At 53.4% G+C, this 17,780-nt stretch overlaps 2 protein-coding genes and 1 long non-coding RNA gene across 11 annotated transcripts in view; 2 read left to right on the forward strand and 1 right to left on the reverse strand.

Moving 5' to 3' along the window:
* Positions 1-6,821, reverse strand: part of ANKRD11 (ankyrin repeat domain 11) — a 70,309-nt gene extending 63,488 nt beyond the window's left edge. For 2 of the 3 annotated variants that reach the window (XM_015874364.3, XM_085551186.1), the window contains exon 1: positions 6,596-6,821. The gene's annotated coding sequence lies outside the window, so the exon portion shown is untranslated. Of the gene's footprint in view, positions 1-3,056; positions 3,371-6,595 lie in introns of those variants that run through there. The other variant, XM_085551187.1, reaches the window with a different exon arrangement.
* A 325-nt stretch (positions 6,822-7,146) lies between these two features.
* Positions 7,147-17,780, forward strand: part of SPG7 (SPG7 matrix AAA peptidase subunit, paraplegin) — a 33,805-nt gene continuing 23,171 nt past the window's right edge. The window contains exons 1-4 of one of the 7 annotated variants that reach the window (XM_085551216.1): positions 7,147-7,252; positions 7,939-8,032; positions 13,912-14,014; positions 14,913-15,002. Coding sequence is in view for 2 of the 7 variants with exons in the window: in XM_015874365.2 (XP_015729851.2) it covers positions 12,265-12,357; positions 13,912-14,014; positions 14,913-15,002 (286 nt within the window). In the remaining 5 variants the exon portion in view is untranslated. Of the gene's footprint in view, positions 7,253-7,823; positions 8,033-12,226; positions 12,358-13,911; positions 14,015-14,912; positions 15,003-17,780 lie in introns of those variants that run through there. The other 6 variants (XM_085551215.1, XM_085551218.1, XM_085551217.1 and 3 more) reach the window with 6 other exon arrangements.
* On the forward strand, positions 9,486-10,100 carry LOC146760592 (uncharacterized). The gene is made up of 2 exons (XR_014947582.1): positions 9,486-9,641; positions 9,917-10,100. It is a non-coding gene; the product is annotated as an uncharacterized LOC146760592 (long non-coding RNA).

Consider the following 17,780-nt stretch of genomic DNA (forward strand, 5'->3'; position numbering starts at 1 on the left):
AGGGAGGACAGCAGCAGGATGTTGGCCCCACGCTGCCCACCAAACTTGCTTTACCTCCCGCCCCCTGCCTGCACAACAGCACCCGAATCACCACAATCGTAACTTTTTATGGCAGTGGGAAAACTGCAATATTCTCTGCGAGTTCGCTCCACCCTGGACATAAAACCGCTCAGAGGTCCGACCATAAAGCAAACTGCTCTCTTTGAAGTGCACCTTAAAGCCCTTTGTGTTCTGACGCTGATGGAAGAAACGCAGCACGCTCACATTTTACATAACCAGACTCAGAGCTTCGTTTGTTCATCGTTTGGTGGCTGCTGACAACAGCAGCCGGGTGAGCTGGACCTGCAGGGGAGCTGCTGCTGCACACCCCACCATCCCATGCCTGCTCCTCTTCCCCCATGGACCATTTGCTGCAGAGCCCTCAGCAGCATCACCGTTATCATTCCAGCTCATTCACTCCCCCAGCTCAGCACAGACGCGCTTCCAGCCACATTTCTCCCTCTAACAATGCACAGATCCCCATACAATGAAAAGAGAAGAGCTACAGATCTTAGGTGAGAAAAATCTGCAAAGCAAAGCACAGCAGCAGTTGCTAGGTTTCTTTTAAAACCTGCTGTAATTGCTATGATTGGATTCCTACCAGAGCTCCTTGCTGCTGCAGTGGATGGCCTGAACGGCATTTGCACAAAGGAGCTTCCAAACCCGGCTGCACATCTGCCACGGCTGTTTGTAGTCCATGCAGAACCCCATGGAGATACCTGGGGGGTCACTGTCCACAGGGGTGTTCCAGAACCAGAGATGTGGCACTGAGGGACACAGTCAGTGGGCACAGTCATCTCAGAGGCCTCTTCCCAGTGTGAATGGTTCTGTGTCTCAGAGCCGGCCTGCCCAGACAGCAATGCAGGAGAGGCAACAGGCCTTTCATGGTAAGCACAACAGCTGTGTAACAGCCGGCCAACACAGCAGGCAGCCCAAGCCTTGCTCCCCACCACCACCTCCATGTCCTCAGACCCCCCAGCACCTCACCCCACTGCCAAGCAGCTTCCTCTCAGCACAGCAGAGAGGCCCGGACCTCAAGGGAGATGGAGACGCAGGATGATCTCAGAAAGGCAGGAAGAGAAGTGAGGAAGCATCAGAAGACAAATGGGCTAAAATTAGAAGCGAGATGCCTGGATGAGGAGGACTGAGATGGGAGCAGAACCTCTGAGATCAGCTCCCAGGATTGGAGGGGAAGCAGAAGGGAAAAGAAATGGGGCACGCAAAGCAGAAGCTAGCAGGGAGAACAAGCTGCTGCAGAGCATTCAGCATTTTAAGACCGTATCCCACAGCTTTGTGACTAAAGAGCACTGCTCAGCATGCCTGCAAAAAGCCACGGAGCTGACTTCTCATTCCATCTCCTTGCATGAGGGCTGGCTGGAAGGCAACGCAGCTCCCACAGAGCACACTGAGCACCCCAACACCAGTGCTAAGCATTTCTAAAGACAGCTTCATTCACCACCATTGCCTCAGGAAGCGCCCGTGGCCCCTTCAGAACCTTCTGGGCTACAGGAAGGACACACAGCACAGAACAGCAGCACCCGACTCATGGCAGGGGCACGACGCAGCAAGGAGAAAAACTAGCAGCTGTCCTCATCCTCCAAAGCAACACATCTCAGGTGTCCTGCTGAGCTGGTGGGACAACAGACTGTAACCCAAGGGGAGCCTCCAGGAGCACAGGTTTTCCTTCCACACTCAGCCTGCTTAGGAAGGAGAAGCTTCACACCCCAGAGCACCCAGGACTGTGTTCCTTGTGCTCACAACACCAAGCTTGGCTCAAAGCACTGGGGGTGTCTGGCTGTGAGATGAAAGCAAGCAGCAGCAAGCAGCAGGGCGTGCTGAGCAGGGCATTCCCCCAGCAGCACAGTCAATGCTGTCAGGTACCCACTGGCAGCAGCAGGACCGGGCTCAGCCCACAGCGGGAGCAGCCTGGCTCCGTGCGGCCGGCAGCGTACACTGGTGTGATAACAGGCATTGCATAACCCACAACAGCCACCAGCACACACAGTGGAAAACAGACCCAGAGAGTAAAGTCTACCAGCAGCCCGCTGCTCTGCCAGAGCCCAGCACAGCCACACAGTGCACGGAGCTGCCCCGGGCACACCACTCCCAGCACAGAACCACCCCGACCCCCTCCTGCACCGCCTGCCCCCGGCCCAACCCACGGCTCAGGAGCAGCTCGGGGCTCCTGGCACCGTTTGTTTACACGGAGCGGTCACGGGAGAGGCTGGAAGCAGGATCCAGCTTTACAGCTCTGAACTCCTGCCCAGATGAGCTGATAAGGCCGCGTGCACCGGCTCAGCCGGGACAGGGGGCACCTTCAGGTCTGCTTATGGGAAACCGAGATGGACCACGAACTGCAGTCCAGAATTTCATCCTTACCAATGGAGTTTCTACAAACCTTATTACCCTTTAGAGTCACCTAGGAGACATTATTTTAGTTATTGTTTCTAATCACATGCACTTTCACTGCGGGACACTCAGAGCAGGATCCTCAGACACATTGGGAACCAGCAGAGCTCTCCTTCCCCAGCCCAACATCCCCACGCTGTGCTGGTGCTGCAGCTCTAACACAGGCCTCAGCCCCTTCCATTGTGCACACAGCAGCACAGAGCCAGCCCCCCCAACCTGCCATATCACACAGCAGGAATCACAGCCCTATTAAGGTTGAAGGAGATCTCTAAGACCATTAAGTCCAGCTGCCAACCCATCCCCACCAACCACATCAGGCCTGCAATAACACCTCCTGGAGCAGCTCATACATAGGAAAGAGGGCAGCCTTGTGCAGACAAAGCTGCTTTTGCACACACACACACACACACACACAGATGTTTCCTCCCCTTCCACCCCAAAAGCCCTCAACCCCCTGCAGACACACAGCCCAGCTCTCACAGCTCCCATTGCAGCGCTGTCTCAGTGCTCCCATAGAGGCTCCAGCTCTGCCCGCACAAAGCCAGCCCTCAATCAGAGCTCACAGCCGCCATCAACTGCAGGGGAAGATTTAGTCTAAAAATACCAACCGGTTCCATTCGGTTCTCAGCCGTGGGAAAGCTGCCGGGAGATCGGGGAGGTTTTTTTTTTTAGAGGATAAATAATTCAACGCATGAATGCCAAGGGCAGCACCGCACGCATCCATATGGCAGGGCCGAGGCAGCAGTAATGTATGCTGCACATCAGCACGCTGACAGCGCCTTCAACCCTGACCTAGAAAACGCAGCGCTCCCCGGGCTGCAGCGCTGTGCGGGGCGGCCAACCCCAACCCCCCCCCAACAACCACCACCACCATTCCCAACATCCGCACGCTGCATTTTTGGCCTCCGTTGGCAGCAGCTGCACTGCAACGAGCAGAACAAACCGCCCACGTGACGGGCTGAGGAAAATGAAAATCATCTCCGAGGGCTGGAGCTGAGAGCTGCGCCTGCGTGCTGCCACAGCTGGGAAAGCCCCAGCACTGCCCTGCAGGTCATGGCCACACCAATGCATGGGGCCACCCAGTGCTGCTCCGCTCCTGGGGGCACCCAGTTACCAGCACCCCACCAGCAAACAGGCCCCGTTCCATTCCCTGACCCCTATCATTCCTTTGCTCTGTTAATGCATGCACACAAACGTTACCGGCCCGCTGTAAACAGCGCAGTCTGAGGGCGCTGCTATAAACAGAGCTAATGGAACTCGGCGATTGGAAATGGATCTTGAAAGCTGTCAGATCAAAGCAAGATCTCTGCCACGCGACGCCTGCATTACCCTCAGAGCCATGGAGCTAATAGCACCCAGAAGAACATTCTGCTGAACCAAGTCCAGAACGGCAGCGTTTCATCTGCCAGCAGAGCAGGGCTTCTATGGGATCAGCACAGAGATGGAGCACGTCTCCAGGAGCACCCAGCTCAGCTGCTATAGCCCACACAGCACAGCTCCTTTCCTCCTTGTTTGCTCCCCCGCTGTAAGGAGATGGCAGAGCAGCACTCCCCATAAGGAGGCACAGCCACAGTGCAGGGTGCTGCCATTTCCCACCGCTCTCCCTTAGTGTTTTTATGGCCGTGCTCAGTGGCATACAAATTACATAAGAGTTGGCTGCGAGGCGCTCGGTGCCCTCAGCTCCTCGCAGGGGAAAGGAAAATATTTCAGAGCCGCATACAAATCATTCCTGCTCGGTGTCACGCAGACGGTTTAAATTAGACAGGGGTAAAAAAAAAACACAACAACAGGCGGGTTTATCACGAAACACCACAAGCTTTGATAGCGAGACGGCAACCGGCTTCCCCACAGTGCTGTTCAGTGACCATGGAGGCACCCAATGAGCACAGCCAGCAGCAAGGCCGGCCTGGTCTCACCGGCTCGGCGGGCACGAAGCACCATGTAAGTGCCTGTCGCTACTTGCTGCGTGACTAGCGCCATTACAGCTCAGCGCCAGCCAGGAATTTCCACCCGGATCACAGACGGCAGAGCCTGAAATTCAGGTACTGCTACCAGGAGAGGAGAGCACGGATCTGCTGCTTGCTCGCAATGCAATTAAGCAGCTCTGCTCTCATGAATCTCCTTCCTGCGCTGCAGGAACTCTCCAGCATGTAATAAGTCGTCCCCAGCTACAGCTGCCCCCAAACAACGCCATGTGTGCACAGTGCAGGCTCTATTTCCCAACACTGCAGCTGAAATCCCCTCCTCACTGCCAGCACAGCGGCCACACAGGCCCAAACCCAACCGAGCCCAGCACAGCACCATGGGGTCCCCAAGCAGAGCCACCCTGCAGAACTTCATTAGAGAACACTGCCCTTTTAATGGTAAAAACAATGGGGTAAAAACAATGGTAACGCTACGTCCCAAAGCCACAACGTATAGACAAAGCTTACAGACAAAATGCTGCAGAGACAGACGTGTCAGGAGCCTCCCTTTGAAGTATCTGCAGGAAACACTGTCATGGCGCAGCCACGTTACAATTACACAGTTGGAATAATCAGCAGCAGTTGGAGGCAGCCCATCTGCTTCGCTGGGGGAGCGCGGCTGGTGCAGCATTGATTAACAGCACCGGGCTGCAGTGACCCCGCAGAAATGCATTTGTGTGCTCTGCTGAGCACAGCCCCGCACGGCACCGGGGGGGGCTGCTCAATTAAAACACAGGAGCAGGGAATAAAGTCACCATAACAGGTTGTGTGATGTGCGCAGGGAAGCCCAGCACTTTGCTGAAGGGTTCCAGCCCTTTTGTTCCGACGGGTTTGGGGTGGCTGAGGATGGTTTATGAGATCCCTTCTCCCCCCCCATACAAGAACTGATTTACACATTGGATAATCCACACACTGAGCCTGAGGAAATGCCCCCACCATGCCACAGAAACAAAACATGGCACATAAAACCCAATTCACCCCCTGCCACCTGCTTATGAAACACAGATCCGGGAGTTCCTTTCTGAAAGCACAACAACTGATGGAGAAGCGCTGCGTTCCACCCCCCACCTCAAAGCTCACAAACCAAGGGAGCTGGGGCACAGCACACAGGGCTGCTGCTCACCCAGTGCTGCTGCTCACCCAGGGCTGAGCCTCGGTGCTCGCTCAGCATGGAGGCAACGCAAGCCCCAGCCAGCCCAGCGCTGCAGGCTCACAACCCCTTGCAGCAGGATGTGCCCCAGCAAGCCCTGCACGGCTCCCGGAGGGCTCTCCTGCAGCCAGAGAGGAAAAACCCAGAGCATCCCCGCATGGGAGAGCTCGGCTCCGCGGCTCTCAGCGCACCTGGAACGGGCGCAGCTCAGCGCAGGGGATGGGGCACAACACGGGGCTGCTGCCTGCGAGCTTCCGCCGCAGGAAAACCGCTCGCAGGGCTCGGCACAGCACAGAGCACAACTTCCCCACCGAGACGGGAAGTCAGCACGGGTCGGGCTGCACGTCCCATGCAGCAGCCGGAGCCCCGGGGCAGACGGGCTGCAGTGCAATGAGCCCACCCCGTTAAAAGCACCGAGTTTCTTTAAGCGAACCGAATCAGCCGTTGAGCTCATCAAAGCACACAGCAACACCGGCACGAAACACGCTGCGGATCAGCTCCTTTTCCCTTTCCAAGGAGCGTTTCCAGCCCCAAGGAATAAAGACGGAGAGCGGCCATGATCCGCCCCCCACACACGGCTCGCTCCGCTCGGTGCCCGCACACGCAGCGCTGAGCCCCGCAGACAGAGCCGGGGTTATGGGGGGGGGGGGGGGGGGCTGCAACCGGATCCCAGCGCGGCCCCGCTCCGTGTGCGCCGCGTCCCCCCGCACAGCTGCGGCAACGGGAAACGGCACAGGGCGGGGGATCCTCAGCCCGCAGCCCCCGGCCGTGCCACCCACCCACCCACCAACGGCGCTGGTTGCGTTGCTTGTTTTTTTTGCCCTATTTTTCGCTTTATTTCCCCTATTTTCTCCCCGTCCTTCGCTCCGGGACACGAACACCGCGTTCCCTGTGCGCACAAAGGCCGCTCCCGGCCGCGAGACCCGCGGGGACACGGGATGGGAAGCGGAAATCGCCGCTCGGCCCCGCTTTGTTCCCCCCCACCCCAGCCGGGACCCCCCAAACACCCCCCCCCCCACACCGCCCTTCTTACCGGTCTCACAGTGCCGAGGGCCGCCTCGCGGAGGAGCGAGGCCTGCGGCTCCGCCGGCCCCGCCGCATAGAGGAGGAGGCGGCGGGGGGGGCTCGCGGAGGCGGGCTGTCGGTCGGTCGGTCGGTCGGTGCAGGCCGCGGGCTGTTGTTAGTGCAGGGGCCGCGTGCAGCCCGGCCCGGCCCCGCGCTCCATGGCCCCGCTCGGCCTCGTCCCCTCGCTCCGCTCTGAGCTCCCGGCGCTGCCGCCCGCCGCTCCTCGCCAACGATGAGACGCCGCCGCTCACTGGTCCGCCGCGTCGGCGCGTCCCATTGGCTAAGCGCGACCAGCGCCGCCGTGACGTCAGCGGGCAACGCGGGAGGGGGGGATGGCAAACACGGCCCCACCACCACCCATAATGCTCAGCGCCGCGCGGGGGGTGACGGGACAGGAGGGCGGGGCCGAGAGCCGCTCGGGAGGCGGCCGCCATTGGTTGACGTGTCCCGGCGGAGCGGCCGCTCATTGGCGGAGGGGAGCGGAGGGAGCGCTTCCGGGGCGGGGCCTGCGGATGTGGAGGGGGCGGGGATGGGCCCAGATTGGAGTGAGGCCGCCAGGGCCGGGGGGCGGATGGTACGGATGGTACGGGTACCGGTACGGATGGTACGGGTACCGGTACGGATGGTACGGGTACTGGTACGGGTGGTACGGGTACCGGTACGGGTGGTACGGGTACCGGTACGGGTACCGGGCACGGCTCGGGCAGGCCTCGGTCCTTGGGCTGTCACAAGGCCGCGTTACAGCCCTGCCTGCCGTGCCGGCTCCCAGCAGCAGCGCAGGCTGAGCGCAGCGAGGCCCCCCCGGCTCCGTTCAGCACACAGCGCTGCTGCCGTGTTCAATAACAGCAGGTTTATCTGAGCCCGTTACCGGCCCCGTGTAGCACTTGGGCTCAGTCCTTTCGATCTCCCCCCACCTTCCATAAGCCCGACTGACCCACTCACAAGCAGGCTGCTTGCTTTGGGTTTTCCTCGCCCTCCCTTTCATTTGGCCGCTCATCAACACCACAAACAAGTGGCTGCTGCTCTGGTGCCTGTCAGTCAGTAGATGAGAAGGGAAATGTGTGTTTTTTCATTTCCTAAATACAGCTGGTTGTAAGTGCTGCCTGGAATGTCAGCCAGGTCAAACATCCAGCGTGGGGAGGAAGTTAAAGCCTTCCTGTGTCATCCTGACCTGCTTTGATTTGAACACAGCACTGTGGACTATCGACCTATGGCAGGGAGGGACGTTAGAAGCTCCCTATGAAAGCAATCGAACAGCAGCACTATGGGGAGGACTCATCTCATCTCATGGTTGTTCTCCTGTTTTTCCAGGTGAGGCTTCTGGGATAAAGCTCTTCAACCTGCCCACTTTCATCAACCCTATATTGGCTTTTGCTCTCTGCAGCTTAATGACAACACTTCAGAGGTAAAACTGCAGTTAATTGATGAGCGCTTTTATCCTTTGCTCTCAAAACCTAAAGTGAAACGAATCTTCTGTTGCTGAGGAGGAAAGGGAGCACTGCATGAGGGCAGAGAAATGAGGGCACTTGGGGAATGTGCTTTCAGGCCTATTTCTGTCTGTGACAGCAAGCTAAAAGGACAGGAACTTTGGGGAAGGAGCACAGTGATCCTTTGGTCCTTGCAGTTGCTCTTTCCTTGTTTAACCCTGCCCAGCATCCATGTCAGCCACTCAACTGCCTTTGCAGCTTCTGGGTAGCCATGCTCATCTCACTACTTCAGCTCTCCAGCCTTGTAATGGAAGGAACCATTATCTCAACCATAAGGGCAGGAATACCTGCTTGGTGTTACTGTGGGTGCAATTCCCTGTTGATTCAGCTCCCATCAGGAGGTACAGATGGGCATCTGTATTTAGTAGGCTGTACAGCGTGAATTATGACTGCTCCAGTCACACATCAGGGCTAAATGCTGTGTGACCAGTCAAATGCCAACATCAAAGAAGCCGAGAGAATAAAGCTTCAGGAGGACTTTGATTAGAAGAACCTTGACTTGAAGCGTGGCTCATGTTTCAGCTAATGTCACCTATTAACATTTTGAAGTGGGACGGTCTTGGCAAACAAGGCGAGCCAGTTAGAAAGGCAGCCATGTGGGAAGGCAGCAAGGAGCACTGCTGATACTCCTGGTGCTGCACAAAGTTCCCTTACTGCACAACATCTCAGTTTCTTAGATAAAACTATTTTCAAGCCATCTGTATGTTCCTTTTGTTAAAGGCTTCAGACAAAGCCTTTCTGCCTGTGGTGCCATTAAGGAATGAAAAGCCAGCTTGTGCCTGCTTTGTAGCAAGGTGGTTGCTCACAGCTCTGCAAGATGCAGTCAAACCATAAAGCTAAGCTCATGCAACAGCTCACTTGAAGCAAGATGAGCCTCCTTCAGGTTTCACTCCTCAGTCTGGTCTACTGTAACCAGCTGTCCCAGCCCTGAGAAGCCTCAGGAACCCGCAGGGGCCCAGGTCAGGGCAGTGCCAGCTGACCAGGAGCTGATTCAGCCCTTCACCTGTGCAGGGAGTGGCATTTTTGGACCCCTCCAGGCTTCAGGATGCTCTCAAGGCTAGGAAGGCTGTTCACATGGCTCCCCGCAAGACCTCATGCCTATATGAATGGCAAGGTGGAGCGTGCCTAGTAGAGGATGCTTTCCAAGGGTAGTGGTCCCCTGCTGCTGGGTAAATGCCTCGTATTGATGTTCTGGGTGTGAACCTGTGACAGTCCTGCCCTAATTACTGTTTTTATGATTCCTAATGACAGGCTTTAGGTTTCTAGTTTGCTCCCGGATTTGAGCAGTGCCGAGTGACAGTTGCTCGTTTGGAGCTGACTGACTTCCTCCCGTCTGCGGGGTTTGGAGATGACTTCAGCCACCTCCTGCACACAGATGGATGCCTGGGCTTCAGAGCTCTGCGTGCTCCAGCAGCTCTCCAGGGGGTGCATTCCCATGGAGCAATCTGCTCGCTCATGGCCTCCGAGTTACAAACAAGCTACTCCTCTCCTCTCCTCCTTCTCTATCCATGCAAGCCAAGCTGAGAGGTACACACATCCCTCCATCATGGCAATGCTCCTTCTTGCCTTTCCTAGTGATTCATAAGCCATCACTGGCAGCTGTCCTGTCACTACTGCTGTACTGCTGATTCCCTCTGATCCCCTGCCTATAGCCATCTGTCACCTACCTGTCTTAAAGTTAAACTGTCTGGTATTCAGAAGTAGCTCAGATATAGAAGCTTGTAGCTCAGCAGTGTGTCCCAGTCCTGCCCAAAGCCTGTGGCTGCCCGGCTGTGGGGCTGACGTGCCCTCGTTGCCCACAGGAAGGAGCAGTCTCAGTGCCATGCTCTCCCATGCATGACAAGAGGAGCAGGCAGGGAAGCAGTAGCAACGTCTGGCAACAGCACCAGGAAACACTAAAACTTGCAGCAACCCCAGGCTGTTCCTGGAGGAATGGGTGTAATGCTTTGGGGCTGGCTCAAATTAAAAGGCTATCTGCTGGAGGGATCTTTCCTTGGTCAGGAGTTTCACTGTGCTCAAGGGGCAGACGTGGTCTTTTAAGCATGTCCTTCCTTAGGTTTCCCTGGGTACCTGGCCTTGCTGTGTTGAAGGGGAGCAGCCAGCCCTGTCATCCACCAAGAAGTCTCCTAAGAGTAGCTGGCAGAGTGACAGGGACGTGGGTAACAGAGCAATTCTATGTCTTTTCTAAAGTCTGAATTTACCTTCTGGCTGCTTCAGCTCTACATTTAATCCTTTGATTCATTATTGATGTCAGGTGTGCGGTGGTGCAGTGAGACACCTGATTCCAGGTATCCATTCCCTCCGTTCGCAAAGTGCTGGGTTGAGATGAGTCTGAGCTATGGTGGTGGGGTGGATGTGGTCCTGTGAGCTTTGTGGGAAGAGCAAGGGTGGCAAGACTGTCTCATGGGGAGCATGAAAACAGGAGATACGAGATTTTCAGTGCAGCAGAGCTGAAAGGCTGAGTTGGAAACTGATTTGGCTTTAAAAATGCATGGCTGGGACTGCTAATGCTGCTTTTTCTTCCTAACCTGCTCAGGAGATAAAGCAGGGATTTCAGCCTCCAATCCTGCACCTTTCACAGTAGTAAACAGACGTAGCATTACTGAGTGATGTCATGGCTGGAGCACATCCCAGCGAGGCCAAGCCTGGATCAGGTTATATCTGTCTTCTCAGAATATTGGCTTACTCCCAGAGGAGCATATTGCCGGCCCAAGGACAGTGACTGAAGCCACCTTTCCCAAGGTCATCTCTCACACGCAGAGAGGACAGCACTTGCCTTCCCATGCACAGCTCAGCCTGAGCCGCCCACGCAGGAGTCGCAGTGCAACCATGGCGATTGCTGGCTGCACACAGAGCAAAACTTCTTGCTTCTCCTTCCTGGCACGGCTTTGTGTTGGCACGAGCAAGGCAAGGACCCCAGCACCCCCTTCCTGGTGGCTCGTCATCTGCTTGTCTTTGAGGCACAGTGTGAAAGAGGAATAGGAATTGCGTCAATTCCAGCTATGTGGTGTGTCTGAAAATAACCAGTCCTTGCAGATCTGTCACATCGAGGCCAACATCTTCTGGCTGAGAGGGTCCCAGAAAGAGCCCCACAGACCTGAAATGCTGTTTGCTGCAGTCCGTGAGCCCACATAGGCTCAGATAGACCAGGGTCTGTGCTGGAGCTTGGACTCACTCAGCTCTCGGAACCTTAATTCATTAAATGGGTGCAAGTTTGCCTGCACTGAGGCTGCAGCAAAAGCATAAGGCAGGTGTAGCAAAACCCGTTTGGCTCCCTGTTGGGTCAGCATGGCAGAAGGCAGGACTGTCCTAAGCAAACTGCACAGCTTCACTTCTAATCGGGCTGTAATTCAATTGAAATGATGCAAGTCTTAAAAATAGATAGGCTTAATTAGCAACAGGTCTATTGACAGAGTCGGTAGAAGCTCATTGTGACATGGCTTGAGCGAAGCTGTGGTAGCGAGGTACACGCTGCAAGCTATGACCGGCCCATACAGACTAATTGCAAGCAGCTTAATTTTGTGTCTGTAAATTAAGCTGTTTGACGATTAAGGCAGTGATACAGAGAGACTTCCAGGAGTGACGGGGACATTAACATGCTAATAGAGCTTGCTGGTGGAAGGTTTGCTCAGATACATCCCAGGGGGCAGATGACAATTAACGTCCTGAGAGACTCTTCTGGAAAGAGGATGGTAATTCAGACCTGCTGGGAAGGAAGAGATCCTTCACACTGATAATGATTTATGATTCCTTGACGTAGCCCTGCAATCTGCACTTCAAGAACGCCTGATGTACATCAGGGTGGGTGAACTGGGAGAACCAAGTGACAATACTAAGAGGACGGCCTGCATGGCCATCCCGGGGAGGAAAACAGGACAGAAGGAAGAACGTATCATCCTGCAGGGGATAAAATGGCAAATCAAAGCAATCAATGTGCAGGAGCGGCTCATCCCGGTGCTGAGCTCGGTACTCCCCGTTGCTGCGTTAACCGCGCTCCCGCCCCGCGCTGTCCCGCCCCCCGTGTCCGCCATCTTGCGGCATGGCAGCACGGCCGCGGCCCGCCCGGCCCCAAGATGGCCGCCCGCCCTTCACCGCCCGCTTCCGTCCCCGCTGAGGCCTGCGGCTCCGGTTGCGGCGCGGCCGGCGGCTCATGGCGCTGCTTCGGCTCCTGCTGCTGCGGGGCCGCTGCGGATGGAGGCCTAACCCCGCGGTGTGGGCCCGGCCTCGGCCCCGGGGCCTGCAGGTAACGGAGCGGGGCTGGGCGGCCCGGGGGGAGCGGGGCGGTGCGGGGCCCTGCTCGGAGGGCAATGGGTGCGGGAATAGAGATGGGAAAGGGCTTGGGTTGTTTAGAGCGAGTCATAGACTTGTATGTAAAGTCATAGTCATACAATTGTAGAATCATTAGAGTTGGAAGGGACCTTTAAGGGCCATCCATCCAGCTTCCCTGCAATGAACGGGGACACCATCAGGTGCTCAGAGCCTGGGATGGACCATCCATTGCATCCCTGCACAACCAGCTCCAGGGCCTGGCTGTGCTCTGTGTGTGTCACTGCCTGCTGGGGCTGTTTGGGAGGGTGTGGGACTGCTGTAGTGCTAATTAACAGCTGGGAGAGACCATTCTTATTTCTAAATCCTTACTAAAGACTATGGGAGACTGATTGATACTGAAGGAGTCTGACTCAGTGAATGTCTTTCAAAGCAAATGCATCTTAATTGACAGGCTTCATTCTCACGTCCCAAAATGTATAGGTCAGCAGATGGGAAAATTGTCCAGAAAAGGCAGATTGGTGTATCTTGTGTGGAGGAATTCAACTGTGGAGCCTGGTGCCCTGATTTCAGCACTGGTTGAGGTTAATGCACTGCCTGGGCACAGCTTGTGGCAGGAGGTTGGAGCAGATGACCTGTAAGGTCATTTCTGACCCAAGCCATTCCAGGATTCTATGAGCTGGGCCTCCTGTAGGACCTAAAGCTCTCTAAAGTGCAGGGATCGAGTGTAGGCAGCCAGGTAGGCAGTGGAGGAAGGACAGCTGTGGGATTGCTGTGTGCATCATGCCAGGCTTTCCAACTGCTTCGGTTCTGTGATCCATTTAAATTAGTCCACAGTGTTCCACCCCAAAAAGCACTGGTGCTAACAGGGCAGCACAAGCAGCTGCGTTGCTGTCTAGCAAGTAAGGAGGGCGAGGGATTTCAGCCTAGTTGTTGCTCCTGTCTGGCTTGCTGCACAGCAGCTTGTCTCTGCCATTGAGGCACAGTGGGACAGGGAAACATACAGCTAAGAAAGGGGAAGACTTGTGTTTACTCAGGGTATTAGTTTGTGTCAATCTTCAGATGCTGTGAAATCACCCTTCCGTGTGGATTTCAGCCATAGGTTTGCTGCTGAATTCCCGTGGGGAAAACAGTTGTGTTACTGTTGTGAGCAGGGCTACAATGTAGTAATGCTTAAGATTATCTGCTAGGGGAGGGTGTGTTTGTATCTGAAGAGTTGATTTCCCACCTATCTCTATAGCAGGGGCACAGCAAGGGAGCTGATCACAGTATCCAAGTGTTTTGAGTATACGTTTCTATTTATACTTGCTTTAAACTGGATTGTAAACAACATCTTCACAGTCACATGGCAAGCTCATAACACAACCAGGAATAATATTTGGAGCTTCCAGCTGCCGGTCCTGTGACTTACCCACAATATTTTCATGTCCAGAAGTCTTTGTCTCACGGGATGTGGGGCTGCTAAGCAGTCACGGTACTTTTCCAATAGTTGTCTTATTTTTGTTGTTGTTTCCTTAATCTTCCTCTTCAGGGCCTCCTGTCACAAACAGTTTCCCCCACGTGTCAAGGTCTCGGTGGGGTCCTGGTGAAGCAGCGCATCATCCGAGATCCAGCCAGGCTTTGGAATCTCTTAGGTGAGTCTTGAAGAACAACTGTACAGATGGAGGAGGAAAAAGGTCTTCTATAGGAAGCGTGTTGACTTTTCCTCGAGTTGAAATCGGGCTGTTCTGTTCTTGGCTTTGGGGTCACTGACAATCTGCAGGGGTTCTGGGTTATTGTTTGATGGCATAGAGGGACAGTAGCACCTTTCCCCAAGGAGCTCGGTGTGATGAAGCACTGGAGTCATCAGTCATTTATGAGCAGCAGACTTCAGACTGGACAGTCTTACTGTGTCTCATTAGCAAGGCTAAGAAGAAAACATCATTCACCATGAGAAACTGAAGCTTAAATCATTTACCTCGCTTCTCTCATTTTTTGTTGTTTTCTTGACAAAAAAAGCCTTCACTCCATTGTTCTGCAGCATCCACTCTGAGTTTTATTGTTTGTTGCCATGCTTTCTTGGCTTTTATTAGAGAATCCCAGCAGTGTGTTTTGAGAAACCTGCCTTTAACTCCAGCACACGGTTTCCTTTAGTGCCTATTTCCAGCTCCAGTGTGAGGCTGCTTTTAACTGACCGTACCAGTTAACTTCAGTTATGCCTTGGGGAGTGTTTAAATGTTTCAGTACTGAATGCACTGCTCCAAATGATTTTCTTTGCCATACTGAAATCGTGTCTGAACAAACTCATCTCTTCAATTGAATTGTTGAGAAGTGTATGTTATATAAGGAAACTGGAGGAGTCTGTCCCTCCCATTACTCCCTCTTATGAGGCTGTTTCATTTTCTTGGCAGGCAAATGGAGCTGTGCTCTTGGGTGGGTGTGGAACTTGGATTTCTGTGCGTTTGGATCTCATGTGTTTCTGCTGTCCTTGGTCCACCTCTCTCTGTCACCTGAGGTCTTTGGTGGTGACTGTGTAACTCTGCTTGCTTGCAGGTAGCACTTGCTATTTTACTACTTCAAGCTGGCAAAGGAGTAACCATAAGAATGGAGGATTCAAAAAGAAATCTCCAAAGGAGGAGGAGGGTATGTATGTGCCAAAAGCATGTTTGATGACATGAATTGTGTGTGTGTGTGAGGGGTAAGAGTGGACAGCATGGGAGCGTAACGGTAATGCTCATCTCTGGGTGCTGGAGATTTGTTCCTGTAGCTCATCAGCCTGTGGCTAATAGCAGCCTTGAAGGGGTACATTGTCTTAGCTGCAGGAATGCTTGTGCAGCTTGTGAAACTGATCTGTGAAAGGTGCTACTTTGCATTCTGTGCCAATAATTTCACTGATTTGGATTTTTTGCTTTAATTTTGCCCCTTTGCAAAATTTCCTTCTGTAGAGTTTCAGTCCGGAGGTTTTGGTGCGGAGCACTGACCGAGCGAGGAGCTGAATGTTAACATGAATTGAAGCTGGAGTCTGTTTCTTGTTTTGTTTACCTTCTTTGTGGATGTGTCCGCTTCTATTGGTTTACAGAGCTCGAATTAAACAGAGGATTGCTTAAGGAGCTCTTGGCTGAGTTACTGAGGGGCACTTGCTCAGATTTTTTTTCTTTTTGTAAAGCAGGTGTTGGTGGATACTGGGCTGCTGTTTGCTTTGGGCTGTTTTTGCTCATCTTGCACTGTCTAATCCCTAGGCATCTTAGCATAAGGGATGTCCTGAAAATTAATGGTATCTCACTGAACATGTCCTGAAACCTATGGAGCTGTGTGGCATGCCGGGTTACAGAGAGAAGTCAAGGAGTGTGTTCTCTGTGTACCTTAAGCTTGTTTGGGGAAGGAGGGAGGGGAATGAAATGGCACTAAAAAGGAGCAGGGGTGTGAAATAGCACTCGGGTACTGGGCAAAAGCCTTGCTGGACTTCCACCAGGCCTGTGTTTGATCCTTGTGTGTTCTACCACTTGTCTCATACCTGTAAGTCCTCCCCAAAGACTTGGAGCTGATTTGTGTGTGTCCCTTCAAGTGTTGGCATTGTTGGCAACCTTTTCTATTTGTAGGTTGACAACAGCTGTGTTCCATTTAGAAAGTGTAATTTGACTCTTCCAATTCAGTAAGGACAGCCCTCAGCTCATTTGTGAGCACATACATACCCTTTCCCTCCAGCCTCCCAGGAACCAAAGTGCGTACAAGGCCTCTGGGATCTGCATTGGCTGTTTTCAGACTCCGTGGTGCAGTTTTTAGCTGGAAGTCCCACAGCTGAGGGCCCACCCTGTGTCTGCTGGCCTGGGGTTTACTTATATTCATTTATTGATTTAAGAAAGGTGTCAGAAGTTGTGCAGATGAAGGCCTCATACTTGCATCTTGTCAATGGTGTTTGCAGAAGCATTAAAGCCCCAAGTGTTTTCTTCCTTTTGTGGCTTTAGTGATGCTTGCAGGGGCTGTTGGTGTCTGAGACTTGTTGGATGGCTGTGTGCTGCTTTGTCTCGGACTCCTGAGCCAGGGTAAGTCTTTAGTAGACAGAGCAGCGAATGCCTGCTGCAAGTGGGGAGGCACCTCACACTTCTATGTGTTATGGTGTAGAGTTTTACCTGGGTATCATCAGGCAGTGGAATAGCTTGGCTTCTCACCTTGTTGCACTTAAACACAGTGATGGAATCTTCTTGAATGAACTGACATGTGAAGTGAAAGCAATGAGGTGGTGCTGCCTTCAGCCTGACTCAAGCCATTGTACATGGTCTCTTGAAGCCCAGAGCTGTGGCTTTGTCAGCAGGTCCGTATAACTGAGGTGCATTGGGACACAAGTGCAGGTATGGGCAGAGTCCTCATTAGAGAAGCTTGATGCAGAGCTGGGGTGCTTGTCATTAGTGAGACCACACAGGGTGCTGGTGTGTGCAGCGCCCTGAAGTGCTGCGGCTGTTCAAATTAGTAAAAAGTAACATGCTGTGTTCTGTGGCCTCTTTTCTCCTGTGATTAATGGATAGCTTGACTTTGGGAGGTGGAATGCTACCCCGTGTCTCCAGGGGAATGCTCATCTCTGCAGTAATTATTAAAAAGAACTCTTCAAACTGTCAGTGCAGCCCTTGCAAGATTTTAATCAGAGAGTTCAGATCTGGGGTTAATGGCAAATCATTGCTTTGTGGAGGCTTTCAGAGACTGAAGAGCTGGAAGTGTTCCCACAGCTGTTGCTTGTGAGTGTCACATCCAGTTCCTGGTTCTCATTTGCTGGGTGTTGTGGGGTAGCTTATGGTGCAATGTGTGAATGTTGTTCTGTAAAGACGGTCACATTTTGCATCAACTTTGAGATAGATTAATTTTATTCGTAATTAAATGCAGGGTAGAAGAAAGCTTTGTCTTGTAGCTTTCTAGATGTTTCTGAAACAATTCAGCTGTGCATTAAACATCTGAGCTGCTGGGTAAGTTGTTGGTGTGAGGTGCCCGATGGGCAGCAGCGATCTCCTTGGTGATGACATCCTCAGCTGGCTGCGCTTTAGAACGTGTTTATTTGCATCCCATCTGAAGTTCAGTACAGAGAAGTGCTTTAGCCACAGCTGGTGCTGAGCTCTCCAAGGACTTTGCACAGCAGTAGACAGACTTTTTCATGTCTGTGCTCATTTCTCTGGAGTCCTTTCTTTTCTCTATAAAACTTTTTTGTTTACAACTTGCTCAGTAGTTGAGGACAATGCGCAGACTGAGGCCTGTACTGTACTGTATTTTAATTTCCTCTAATCAAACTGTACTGGATGTCGACCTACAGGGGTCCATGTTTTAATAAAGCTGGATCTAGCAGGTAACACACAGGTGAGGAGGGGGCGTTGAATAAGGAAGCGGATGGGCTGGACGCAGTCTGAGCTTGTCGCTGTGCTCTGGAATGACAGCCTT

This window comes from Coturnix japonica, chromosome 6, assembly GCF_054131305.1.
Source record: "Coturnix japonica strain WE chromosome 6, WE-NBRP24, whole genome shotgun sequence".
NCBI classification, from domain to species: domain Eukaryota; kingdom Metazoa; phylum Chordata; class Aves; order Galliformes; family Phasianidae; genus Coturnix; species Coturnix japonica.